At 39.7% G+C, this 12,292-nt stretch overlaps 1 protein-coding gene and 1 pseudogene across 1 annotated transcript in view; one reads left to right on the top strand and one right to left on the bottom strand.

Moving 5' to 3' along the window:
• Nucleotides 1–346: 346 nt before the first annotated feature.
• Nucleotides 347–2,493, top strand: LOC138159442 (ADP/ATP translocase 3-like; annotated as a pseudogene).
• A 5,395-nt stretch (nucleotides 2,494–7,888) lies between these two features.
• The window catches only part of LOC138159446 (cocaine esterase-like), a 32,620-nt gene continuing 28,216 nt past the window's right edge, over nucleotides 7,889–12,292 (bottom strand). Inside the window, exons 12-13 of the mRNA XM_069085810.1 lie at nucleotides 11,200–11,278; nucleotides 7,889–10,314 (exon numbers count right to left, since the gene is read on the bottom strand). Of these exons, the coding sequence (XP_068941911.1) occupies nucleotides 10,131–10,314; nucleotides 11,200–11,278 (263 nt within the window). The 3' untranslated portion in view covers nucleotides 7,889–10,130. The remainder of the gene's footprint in view (nucleotides 10,315–11,199; nucleotides 11,279–12,292) is intronic.

Consider the following 12,292-nt stretch of genomic DNA (forward strand, 5'->3'; position numbering starts at 1 on the left):
TCCTTCCTCCCTCCCTCCCTTCCTTCCTTCCTTCCTTCCTTCCTTCTGAGTGTGATGTGAAAACTTCTTAGACTGTGTCCTGGAATCTAGTGGCAGGCTCAAGTTTTGGTTTTCACCCTTCACCCTTCATTGCTGCTATCAATCAGCATTAAGCCCTTTTAGCAGTCTTAGCCTCAGTTCTTTGTCATCCTTCCCACCTTAGGATGGACGCTCTTCCCCAGCCTCAGTCCTTTGTATTCTTCCTGCTTTAGATTGTGAGCCCACCCCCCAACCAATGGGAGCAGGGGAAAGTGGGAAATATGACCCTGATGATCTGTCATGGGGAGGATTGCCCTCTTCCCAGGGAAGAGAATAAAAATTTCCTGTTTTTATCCTGAGAAACCTCTGTGTTCTTGATTAAATTTTGGGTGGGGTTTTTCATCCTACACAGATTTGGGGGCTCATCCGGAATCTGCACACTTGTGAGCAGCTTTCTCTCCACTTTGGTCTCGAGGCAGGGGCTCAACAGAGATTTCTCCAGTGGTCTTCAGACTTGGGGAGGTCGCTGTTCACAGTGGGTAACATCCTGAAGGGAGGGATTCTTCAGAAGAGAACAGGAACCTAGGAAAATTCCAGCCTGCTGGTGAAGAGAGGGAGCATGCAAATGGAAGCAGTCATGAAAACTACATGTGTATGGCTGGGAGGTAAGTGATATCTAGTGGGTCCTTGAGTTGCTAATTTGTTAGGTTGTTTTTTTATTTAATTTTAACCTGGAAAGACCAGTAATAGCTTTCATATAAAGTTCAGGCTGAGTTGACTCTGAGATAAGGTTGCCATCTAGTAGGCTTCACAGGGACTGAAAGGAGACGTTTCCTCTACACTTAGTGGGATCTTTTGACCCTGGAGGAAGCCAACAACCCCCCCCCCCCCCAGCAAATTACTGAAAGGAGGAGATGTTTCCTCTATAATTAGTGGATTCTCTGAACGCAGGGTAGCCAGCAATGGTCCCCAAGACAAATTAAATATAAGTAATAGGAGAGGTCCTTTCGGTCTGAACTGTAGCAAGGGGCTGTGCAGGCAGCAACGAGTTCCCCAGCTTTGGGCCCTCTCTCAGCGACTTTCCTCCTCCGACTCCAGCACCTTCCCCCTCTGTGACCATGAAGGAACAGGCCATCTCCTTCGCCAAGGACTTCCTGGCTGGTGGCATCGCCACCGCCATCTCCAAGACCTTGGTGGCCCCCATCGAGAGAGTTAAGCTGCTGCTGCAGGTGCAGCATGCCAGCAAACAAATTGCTGCAGATAAGCAGTACAAAGGCATAATGGATTTTATAGTCCGAATTCCAAAGGAACAAGGGGTGCTTGCCTTCTGGCCTGGTAACTTAGCAAATGTCATCAGATACTTCCCCACCCAGGCCCTTAACTTCGCCTTTAAGGATAAGTATGAGCAGGTGTTTTGGGGAGGAGTGGACAAGCACACACAGTTTTGGAGGTATTTTGCTGGCAATCTTGCCTCTGGTGGTGCAGCTGGAGCCACTTCTCTCTGCTTTGTCTACCCCTTGGATTTTGCGAGAACCCGCTTGGCAGCTGATGTTGGAAAATCTGGCACTGAGAGAATTCAAAGGCCTGGGAGACTGCCTTGTGAAAATCACCAAGTCTGATGGAATTCGGGGCTTGTATCAAGGTTTCAATGTCTCAATGCAGGGTATCATTATCTATAGAGCAGCTTACTTTGGAATCTATGATACAGCAAAAGGTATGCTCCCAGATCCGAAGAACACTCACATTGTGATAAGCTGAATGATTGCACAATCAGTGACTGCTGCAGCAGGTGTGGTCTCCTATCCCTTTGATACAGTAAGGCGGTGAATGATGATGCAGTCTGGTCACTGATATCATGTACTCTGGGACAATTGACTGCTGGAAGAAGATTGCTAAAGATGAGGGTGGCAAAGCTTTCTTCAAGGGTGCCTGGTCCAATGTTCTTAGAGGCATTGGTGGAGATTTTGTGCTTGTCCTGTATGATAAATTCAAGAAAGTCATCTAAGTACATTCTAATTAAAAAAGGAACCAGTGAATATAGATCATGTAGAATACTTAACCATACTTAGCATTTTGGACCATTGACCTTCAAGAAATTCCTGTTGTCTTTTTATCCAGACCAGATCATGTTTGTAGGGGAGCCAGGAAAAGCTCTTAGAAAAGGGACTCATTTATTGTGATCCATTATTCACACAGTGGAACTGATGATGATTCAGTATATTGATTCTATTGGTTTTTTGGGAAAATAAATGTTACTGTGGGTCCAAGGAGGCAGATCAACTTAGAACACTAGTTTAAATGCTCTTTTGTAGGACCATAAATTGATGTTTAAGTATTTATTTTTAAAAAATCATGTGTCCCATTTGTACTTAAGCACTATATATACTCTTTTGCACAGCTGACTTTGGCAGTTATGATGATCTGTGTTGGGCATTCTGCTGTAAAAACAATAAATACACAGAAGACTAAAAAAAATTAGTAATAGGAGAAAAAATGAAAGGAAAAAAAATTTGGAAAGGATCCTGAGTTTTTGACACATCTGAATTAGACCATTTGAGTGCACTCTCTAATGTTCTATGTCTGGCATGTCTCTGTGTGTCTGTAATGTTTCGTGTTTGTGTTGGAAATAGTAAGGAAAAAATGGAGAAGTTTTTCAAGGCTGATTTGGGTGGCAAAAAAAACTCCCTGGACTAGGTGGTGTAATTATGAAAACAAAGGTAACTATTCCTCAGGAAGGGCTGAGGAAAAAGAGAGATAGAAATTTTATTCTTTTGGTATGTTAATTGTCCTCAGGTTATGAATGAGTGAGCTGGATTTGGAAAAATGAAAATCCTTCTCTCTCTTTCCCAGTCTCTGGAGAAAGTTACTGTGAAAATCTCTAAAAGGGAATGCAAGCTAGGGTTCATTTGGTCCTTAGCCCCTCCCCGCCCACCCCACTTGAAAAGAAAGCAAACATGTAGCTTCTTGGCTACATGCAGGAGTACAATTTCTTCTAACACAGGCTGAGGGGGGAAAGCCCAAAGAGAAATCAGGAGAACAAAAATAGAGGCCCCATCCCTGGGACCCCCTTCTTTCCTGCCCTACATTCCTCTACCATTGGGACCTCCTGCCCTAGCCTTGGTTCCTCTTTCCCTGCTCTCTGCACCATCTGAAAGGGAATGGGTGGGAGGGTGACGACTTAATTGGCTTGGCTGGGTCAGGCACACCTGTACATACTCCTCTCTGTAGGGAATTCAGGTAATTGATAAAAGATTAAGAAAGTTTTCCTCTCCCTGGGACTGCAAAAAAGGCTCCCTCTTCAGGAAGTTCCACTGATTAAAGAAATGAAGGAGATTAAGGAAGACTGGAAAAGGGATGGGGGTTGGAAGTCAAGGACCTAGGTTCTCTGGGAAGACTTCAGTTGTTAACTCTCCTGATCCCAGATCAGAATACCTGATTGGTAAAGGGAACATAATAATAATTGTTGTTACAGGAGAAAGCAATTTTCAAATGGAATTTTGTTGCATATAAATTGGTTTTTGAAGGGATATGATAAAACTATTATATTTGGGCATAAATGTAGTAATGCTACTAACATTTACTACATAATGTTTAGGGCATTGTATATTTTTAAGTCGTATGATTTGGAAAATTATGAGCTGTGTTGTTAAAAGCAATTTGAATGTTATTAAGAAGCTTGTTAACTCTGTATAAAAGTTGTGTTATAAGGATTTCTATTTTATGGATTACCATATTCATTATATGAAATTTTGTAATATAATAATTTCTAGTAAGTTCAAAGACAAAAGAAGAAAGAAAGTACCTTATTTAAGGATTATATAATCCCAATGTTCAAAGGTTTATCTTTGCTTTAAGAAGAGAATTTCCATTTTAAGTGGAAAGGCTGGAATTAGGTGGTTATTGAATTTAAATTTAATGATGGGCATTGATTATGGTAAAGATATAAATTACTGTGACTTGTAATTATTACTGGAAGAATTATATTGTCAGAGGAACAGAAAAATGATGCATGGGACACTCTAACCATGTGTTGAAATATTTTGGAGTATTGTAAATTGGGAAATCATAAGCTTTCCAAGTTTATCTTTGTTTAAAAGGAAGTTTCAATTCTATCATTTATGAAACTAGTATGATACTGTTTTAAATGCTAAACCCTAAAATTGTTAATTGATTACTCCGAGTATGGGAGTTGGCAGGCTCAGGGAGCAGCATCAGCCCCTCCCTGTGGTCCATATTAATCCTCCTTATTTTGTAAAATTTCCAAGACCCCTGGAAACCATCTGTATAAGTAAGGTCATCAGCTTTTTATTGCAAATTTCTATGATCTGAGCAGTCACTAAAAAAAAAATTATGAGCTCTTTTGTGTTATCTTACTGGAAAATCTATGGTTACTTTCTCATCTAGAATTAGAATGTGTGCAGAAATTTATGATGTTCCCATTGTTTAAAGGGATTCTAAAAGCAGTAGCTTTTAAAAGCACTGACTGTAATTAGTCTATTGCAACACCTTTTTGACAAAGGAATTTTGTGGTCTAGGAATTCTGTATAAAAATTAGGAATTTATGTTACTTAAAAACATTGTGCACTAACTTAGTTTAATGAATTCCAATTTTAAAGGTTTATTTTTGCTTAAAGGAAAAATATTATTTCTCTTAACATCAGGACTGTTTTTAAAGAAAGGAAATACTTTTAGAAAAGATGTTTTGAAAAGTCTTGTGTGATAATTTCTGAAGGTCTACTAACTTTTCAGAATTATTGTTAAATTAATGCAGTAAGTTGTAAAACATGAAATATCTTGCTGTTTCAATCTGAATATGTGGTTATTGCACGGCATAAGCAAAAGTTAACATTTGTATTTGAACATATAAGTGAAAATTTAGATTCCGGAGAATCTCACTCTCCTAGACTGAGCATCATTAGGGAAAAAAAAAAAAAATTTAAAGGATTTAAAACCATCGGGTGGGGGGGGGGGGGATTAACCATTAACCCCTTTGCTTTGTTTAAACTAGGATTCCAGTACAGAGTGATGTTAGTAAAAGAATAATAACTTATGGGCTATCTTGTTTTGTGGTTAAAAATGTAAAGGAAAGCTGAATAATCTGGAAAATAGGTTTGAGAAATTGGAAAAGACAATAAATTATGATTAGAAATATGGAAGGCTAATAAGAAGGTTTGGGGGAAAATGGGGGTTCATCCAAGTCCCTCCTGTATATCATTGCTCTTTATACCTTTGTATCAGTTTTACATGGTTTAAGAGTATGAGGAAGTATTTTAGGAAGGCAGAAAGATTTATAACTTGATTTTATAATTAATAACTCAATCAAATTTTAGATGGCCTTTTCTGAAGGATACTAGTCTATATTTATTTCCTATTTAAGACTTTTGGGGACTGCAAATTTTCTATTGTTTTAAGCCTTGATTACAGGAATAGTTGTCATAAAGGCTAATAATGGAATGGCTTGGGATGCAGGCTGAAAACTGCTAATGGTATATGTCTGTGCCTGGGAAAAGTTTTGAAGATAACCTTGGACACTTTCCTTTCTGAAAAGGAAAATTTTCACCCTAGTACACCTAAGCCCTACTTTCAGCACCTAGTGGCTACCTGATTGCCTACCAGAGATGACTTGTGCCTGCAATCAAACAGACCTAAGGAAGTTTTCCTTCTGGTAAGATTTATGACATTGGCCCTATTTTTCTTCTATAGCAAATTTATCAAGAAGCTATATTCAGTGCCAAATAAATAAATAAATATAGTGATAACTTCCTCCAAAGGAGGAAATTATTAGACCAAGTAATAAGGCAAAGATGTAAGGTGATAGATGTCTAATTAAATAGGATAGTAAATTTTGAGGAGAGCAACAGGATCAGACTTAGATGATTCTTCTAAGAACTATGTACAGAGGTATAAGATTGGATTCCAAAAATTGTCTATTATGGAAATTTAAGTTTTGATCATGTTTGGGAATAAGATCAAAAGTTTAGATTTTTGCACAAGGACTGTATAAGATAGTGATAAGAGTGAAATTAATGTTTCTTTATTAAAGCATCTGTATGATAATTTTTAAAAGGCAGATGAACTCTTTTTTTTGGATAGATCTTCACATTTTAAAAGATTCCTATACCAGGTACAGGATTTAGGTAAAGATGGAAATAACAAAAAATAAATAAGCTGAAAATTCTCAAGTTTCAAAATGTGGAACAAATTTTAAGTGATTGTACTAATTTATATTAAATCAGAATTATCTGGTAATCTCTAGGTCCAAACCAGAAAATCAGAACTTCCTTTTGAATTATATAATTACATGAGGCATCTGAGATATAAAAAGTGTTGTTTAAATGAATATTGGGAATAGGTCATTGGGATACAAGGAATTTGATGTTAATTAACATAGGTAATAATGATTCTGTTAACTTGTATGGTTTATGTGTAAGTTTTCTTGGTTATCTTGGTGATATGTAATCTCTTTTCTCAAAACTAATATATATATTATGAGCCATCTAAGAAGCTTAATCTGCATCTGACTTAATGCAATTATGCAATTTTGTAAAATTGTGACACAACTTTATTGTATTGTTTGAGCCTAGCCCTGTGTAGCTAAGAAAACTGAACTATTTGTTATAGTGTTTGAACCTAGCCTTGCATGGCTGGGAAACTGAACCTTTCTATACACCTCTGGCATCAAATCATGTTTTTGGGAGCCCCTGTCAGGTCTGTCTAGCTGTACCAGCTCATGTATATGGACTCTAGGAATCTGAAGATTACCCCTCTTCTGAGCCAAGAGATATGAACAAGATGACATCAGATGCAGACAGCTTTCCAAGAGTCCAGACCAGGCCTGCACTAGAACTGCTTCCTCCATGGAGACCCAATCTTGGGAAGATGAGGTTATAGAAGGGATTTATCAGCAGTGGTGTGAGAAATTTTCGGAGGGTGAAAAGAAGAGTCGGGTTTGAGTGGGATGTGAAAACTTCTCAGACTGTCCTAGATTCTAGTGGAAGGCTTGAGCTTCTGTTTTTACCCTTCCCCCTTCATTGCTGCTGTCAATCAGTATTAAGCCCTTTTAGGAGTCTTTCAACCCCCACCTAGCCTCAGTTCTTTGTCTTCCTTTCCACCTAGGGATATAAGTCCTTCCCCTTAGCCAAAGGGAGAAAGGGATAGCACCCAGCCTCAGTCCTTTGTGAGGCCACCCCCCAAACAATGGGAGGTGGGGGGGACAGTGGGAAATATGACCCTGTTGTATTAGGGATTAAAAACACTGTTCAGCCCATATTGCATGCCTCCTCTCACTGATCCCTCATGGAGAGGATCGCCCTCTTTCTGTGGGGGAAGAGAATAAAAATTTCCTGTTTTTATCCTGAGAAACCTCCATGTTCTTGATTATAATGTGAATGGGTATTTTCATCCCACACCCTCCCTCCTTCCCTTCCTCCCTCCTTCCCTTCCTCCCTCCCTCCCTTCCTCCCTCCCTCCCTTCCTTCCTTCCTTCCTTCCTTCCTTCCTTCCTTCCTTCTTTTCCTCCTTCCTTCTTTCCTTTCTATAGCAGCAAGTATCCTAGTATACCCAGGGTGCCTGCTAGCATAGGTTCTTAGATCTCCTTTTTTTTAAAGGAAAGTAACTCAAAATGGGTTAACAGTCTTACTTTAATCAATCAAACATCAGAGAATTCAAACAGAATACAAACAGAAGTTACAAGCAGACAGAGAGACATATAATAATGATTGTGTTAACTTGTATGGTTTATGTGTAAGTTTTCTTGGTTATCTTGGTGATATGTAATCTCTTTTCTCAAAACTAATATATATTATGAGCCATCTAAGAAGCTTAATCTGTATCTGACTTAATGCAATTATGCAATTTTGTAAAATTGTGATACAACTTTATTGTATTGTTTGAGCCTAGCAGAGAGACATATCAGTAGAGAGGGCTTCCCACTGTCTGACCATTACATCCATACCTAGTTAGTTACCAGAGAGGGAAGCACCAACATATGGGTTTTTAAGGGGGAGTGGGGGTGGCGCTCAACAGCTGCCTAGAGTCTCATCTGGCCAAATCACACAATTCTTCCCAAAGTGAGCCCCACAGCAAAACCTCACATCAGGGTATATACAGGCTTCTCCTGGGTCAGAGACCATCATAACCCTTGTGACCCACTGCCCAATCGCCAAGTAACAAGGTGTGGGTGTTCCTGAAGAACAAACCTCCCACTACAGGATCCAGGTGACCACATTCAGCCCATTAGGGGACAGAGCATATTCTCAAATCAGGGAGGGTTCTCCAAGTCACCTAAGCCTATCAAAGGGCCTAGGGGCAGGGAAGATCTTCAGATTCCCATTCCCATAACAATTCCTCTCTGTCTCTCTCTGTCTCTCTGTCTCTCCCTTCCTTCCTTGCTTTCTTGCTTTCTCATTGTATTCCCGGTTCCTAGTGTAGCACTCTTTTTTTTTTTTTCATTTTGGAAGGGGGAAGGTAGGGCAATTGGGATTAAGTGACTTGCCCAAGGTCACATAGCTAGTTTTTGAGTTAAGTTTCTGAGACTGGATTTGAACTCTGGTCCTCCTGATTCCAGGGCCAATGCTCTATTCATTGCTCCACCTAGCTGCCCCTAGTGTAGCAATATTGACTTTGGAAAAATAATTCTGTACACATGATTGTACTAAGGTCAAAGAAGTAAATCAACAGCAATATGTTCCAAAGTTCTTCAGAGAGACCTTGAGAGTGTCCCTGTATCACCTTCTTCCCCCTCAATTTATTTATTTATTTTTAGTTTTCAACATTCATTTCCACAAGATTTTGAATTACAAATTTTTCTCCCCATTTTCCCCCTACCCTCTCCCCAAAATAGCAAGCCTACTGAATACCCCTTCCCCCAATCTGTTCTCTCTTATATCCTGCCCAATCCCCCCCACCAACTTTCCACCAGGGCAAATGTATTTCTATGCCCCAGTGTTGTATATCTTATTTCCCAGTTGCATGTAAAACAAAACACACCAATTTTTTTTAAACATTTCTTTTTGAAACTTTGAGTTCCAGAGTCTTTCCTTTCTTAACTCTTCTCCCACCCCCAATGGGAAGACAAGCAATTCAACATAGGTTGTCCATGTGTAGTTACACAAAACATTTCCATAGTAGTTATATTGTGAAAGACTAATTATATTTCCCTCTATCCTATCCCACCCCCCACTTATTCTTTTTCCTACTGTGACCCTGTCCCTTTTCAAAAGTGTTTGCTTGGGGTGGCTAGGTGGCACAGTGAATAGAGCACTGGTTCTGAAGTCAGGAGGACCTGAGATAAAATATGGCCTCAGATACTTAACACAAAACTAGCCGTGTGACCCTGGGCAAGTCACTTAACCCCAGTTGCCCTCCAAAAAAAAAAGAATCACTTGACTTGCTGGACTAGCATGAATTTTTGGTCTTAGGATCCTCAGTGTACCACATTTTCCCCTTCAAGAAATGTAGTCTGGAAAATGCTTCCTAATTCATAAAGCAGCGCAGACACTTATATTGTCTGATATCTACTATCTGATATTTTTGCCAGTCTATTGCAGCAGCTCAGTGTACTAAGAAGAACTTTACATTAAAAAGTCAAAGTATCTGGCTGCTTAGTGTCTATGTTACCTTGGACAAATACTTTCCCTTCTCTGGGCCTCAGTATTCTTTCTTGTTCAATGATTTCTAATATTTCTTCCAGCTCTAAATCAAACATTCAATCAATCAACAAGCACTACCAAGTGCCCTAGAGATACAATGACAGAAAATGAAACTACCTCCACAATAATTCTGTGAAATCAACTTAGGGATTTTTTCCTCTAGAGACAGGGAGGACTGGCTGGTCTCAGCAGATTCCCACTGTCTCAGAATTGGAAGGTCCCTTCCCAATGAGATAATATTGGTAAAAGTGTCTCCTTAGCACAGTGACTGGCACATAATAGGCACTATATTAATGCTTTTTTCCTTCGGGTTTCATTTAAATTCTTCTCCCATAGCAGTAATGACTAAGAATCAAAGTATTTCCCTCAAAACTGCTCTTTCATTTTTAGTTGACACCAAGGAATTCCTGAAAGCAAAGTTATTAGTGTGTAGCAGTTGTAAAAAACAGTTATGCTTAGAGATCACAACTCTACCCTGTCTTTTTCAAACTGTAATTCCTTCATCCTCTGAGGTAAGGTCTTGGTCCAGAACTCCCACTTATCCTTCCTCAGATTCTTTCCCACAGATAATTGCAAATTCAGCTGCAGGTACTCTTCCTTCTGGTCATAGACTGGCCAGTGAAAAAGGTCTCCACCATTTGGGTTCCTAGGAGGAAAAAACAAACATTTAGAGTAGAAAGGGTCCACTGCATTGGCAAGTTTAGCAAGCCATCATCAACTCAACCTGAGAACCAAGGAAGGGGCCCCAAGGTAGGGGTCAGTTAACAGTGGTAGCATCCATAGAAAGATGTGTTCACCCATACGTAAGCAGTTTGGTCTTCTTCTTTCATGTTGCACCTTTCTATGCATGCAAGGTGAAAGGTCCAAAGAGTGAAAAGATTCACATAGGAAATAAGCAGTCCAATCAGGATATAATCTTCTATCATTAGGCTCCATTTCATTGGGGCAGCTAGGTGGTGAAGTGGTTAAATCTAGACCTGGAGTCAGGAAGACTTGAATTCACATCCACACTCAAACACTAACACTGTGACCCTGGGCAAATCACTTAGCCCTGTTTGCTTCTGTTTCTTAATCTGTAGAATGAGCTAGAGGAGGAAATGACAAAACCATTCCAGTAGCTTTATCAAGAAAATTCCCAATGAGCTCACAAAGAATCAAACACAACATGGGACTCCATATCCAAGGCTCTTACCAATACCATCTGTCCTAATGCTTCCCAAAGGGGAATAGAAGTCATTGAGACTCAGGGGTGGTGGTGTGGACCTAGAGAGTTGCTGATCTTTCCTGTTTTCCTTTCAAGATGCACATGTGTATGGAGAGTCTGCCAGAGCAACACCCCTCCAAGCCTGGCCATGAACTTGGGGAAGCACTAAAGTGTTCATCAGACCTTGCCTCTACGTTGAATTAACATTTTTTTTCCTGAACAAATTTCAATCAGGGAACTTCTATGTAAATGGGAAACCTTTATGTGCCTAGGAACAGGTGTTACCCCACAGGGAAAACTTCAGGAACCCAAGCACAACTTTCTCACCCATGACGGGCAAAGTTTGCCCAATAGGTCATTATCCTGTGATTCAGGAGTTTTTCCTCTTCTGTTGCCTCTTCTAAAACTAGAAACAGAAAAAAAATTTGGTTAAGGTCAAAAGACAGACCCAAAGTCCCTCTCTCCAGTCACCAGCTCCAACCACCCAATTAGTACTGCTCTGGCCACTGACCTTATCTTCCTCCAATAGTTTCCCTCATGTCACTCCCCTCCTATAGCACCTCCCAGGGCTTCTGTTGGCCCACTCTGTCTGACTCTCCCCAAAAAACAAAGTGGTGCAACTGGACTGGAAATTAGGAGTTCTAATTTAGCCTCAGATACTGACTAGATGAGTGATCACTTAACCTTTGTCTGCCTTTGTTTCTTTGTTTGAAAAATGGGGGATAATAATAGCACCTGTGCCCCAGGGTTGTCGAATGGTAAAAAAAAAAAAAAAAGAGAGATAGTATTTACAGAGTGCTCTAGGAAACTTGTCAAAGTGCTACATAAATGCTAATCATCATTATTATATTATCTTCATATTGGTATATACAAAGTATTATGTATAAACTTACATGCATTATAATTTTAATAATATATTTTGTTATATGTAATTATAATAATGGAATGATTATTTTAATGTTATTTATAATAATAATTATTATTATGCTAAGCTACAACAGCATAACACAAGCTGTGGCAGCTGTAAAGGCTTTGCCTATGACCCCTCCCCCAGAGAGTGCCTGCCAATCAAGGCCCCTGCCTGGGGCAATGCAGACAGTCTTAGCAGCAGTAACTGAACCATAAGGTCATTATTTCATTGGCCATGGCACATCATAACACCAATAAATGGATAAACTGTCCTCCCAGTTCTGCCAGGAAAGGAGCAAGGAGGGGAAAATAGGGAGAGAAGATGTCTAAAAACACAAATTTGGGACCATCTACAAACATTAACTCCAAAGATCGATAAATGTGAGACTTTTGTCCAACAATCAAATAGATGCAGTGGTAGAGAAAATGAATCAAGAATAACTGGAAAAAAAGGAGGGAGGGAAAGAGGGAGAGAAAGAAGGAAGGAAGGAAGGAAGGAAGGAAGGAAGGA

This window comes from Petaurus breviceps, unplaced genomic scaffold (genome assembly GCF_028583685.1).
Source record: "Petaurus breviceps papuanus isolate PSGF00001 unplaced genomic scaffold, PetGlider_PUasm1.0 176, whole genome shotgun sequence".
NCBI classification, from domain to species: Eukaryota; Metazoa; Chordata; class Mammalia; order Diprotodontia; family Petauridae; genus Petaurus; species Petaurus breviceps.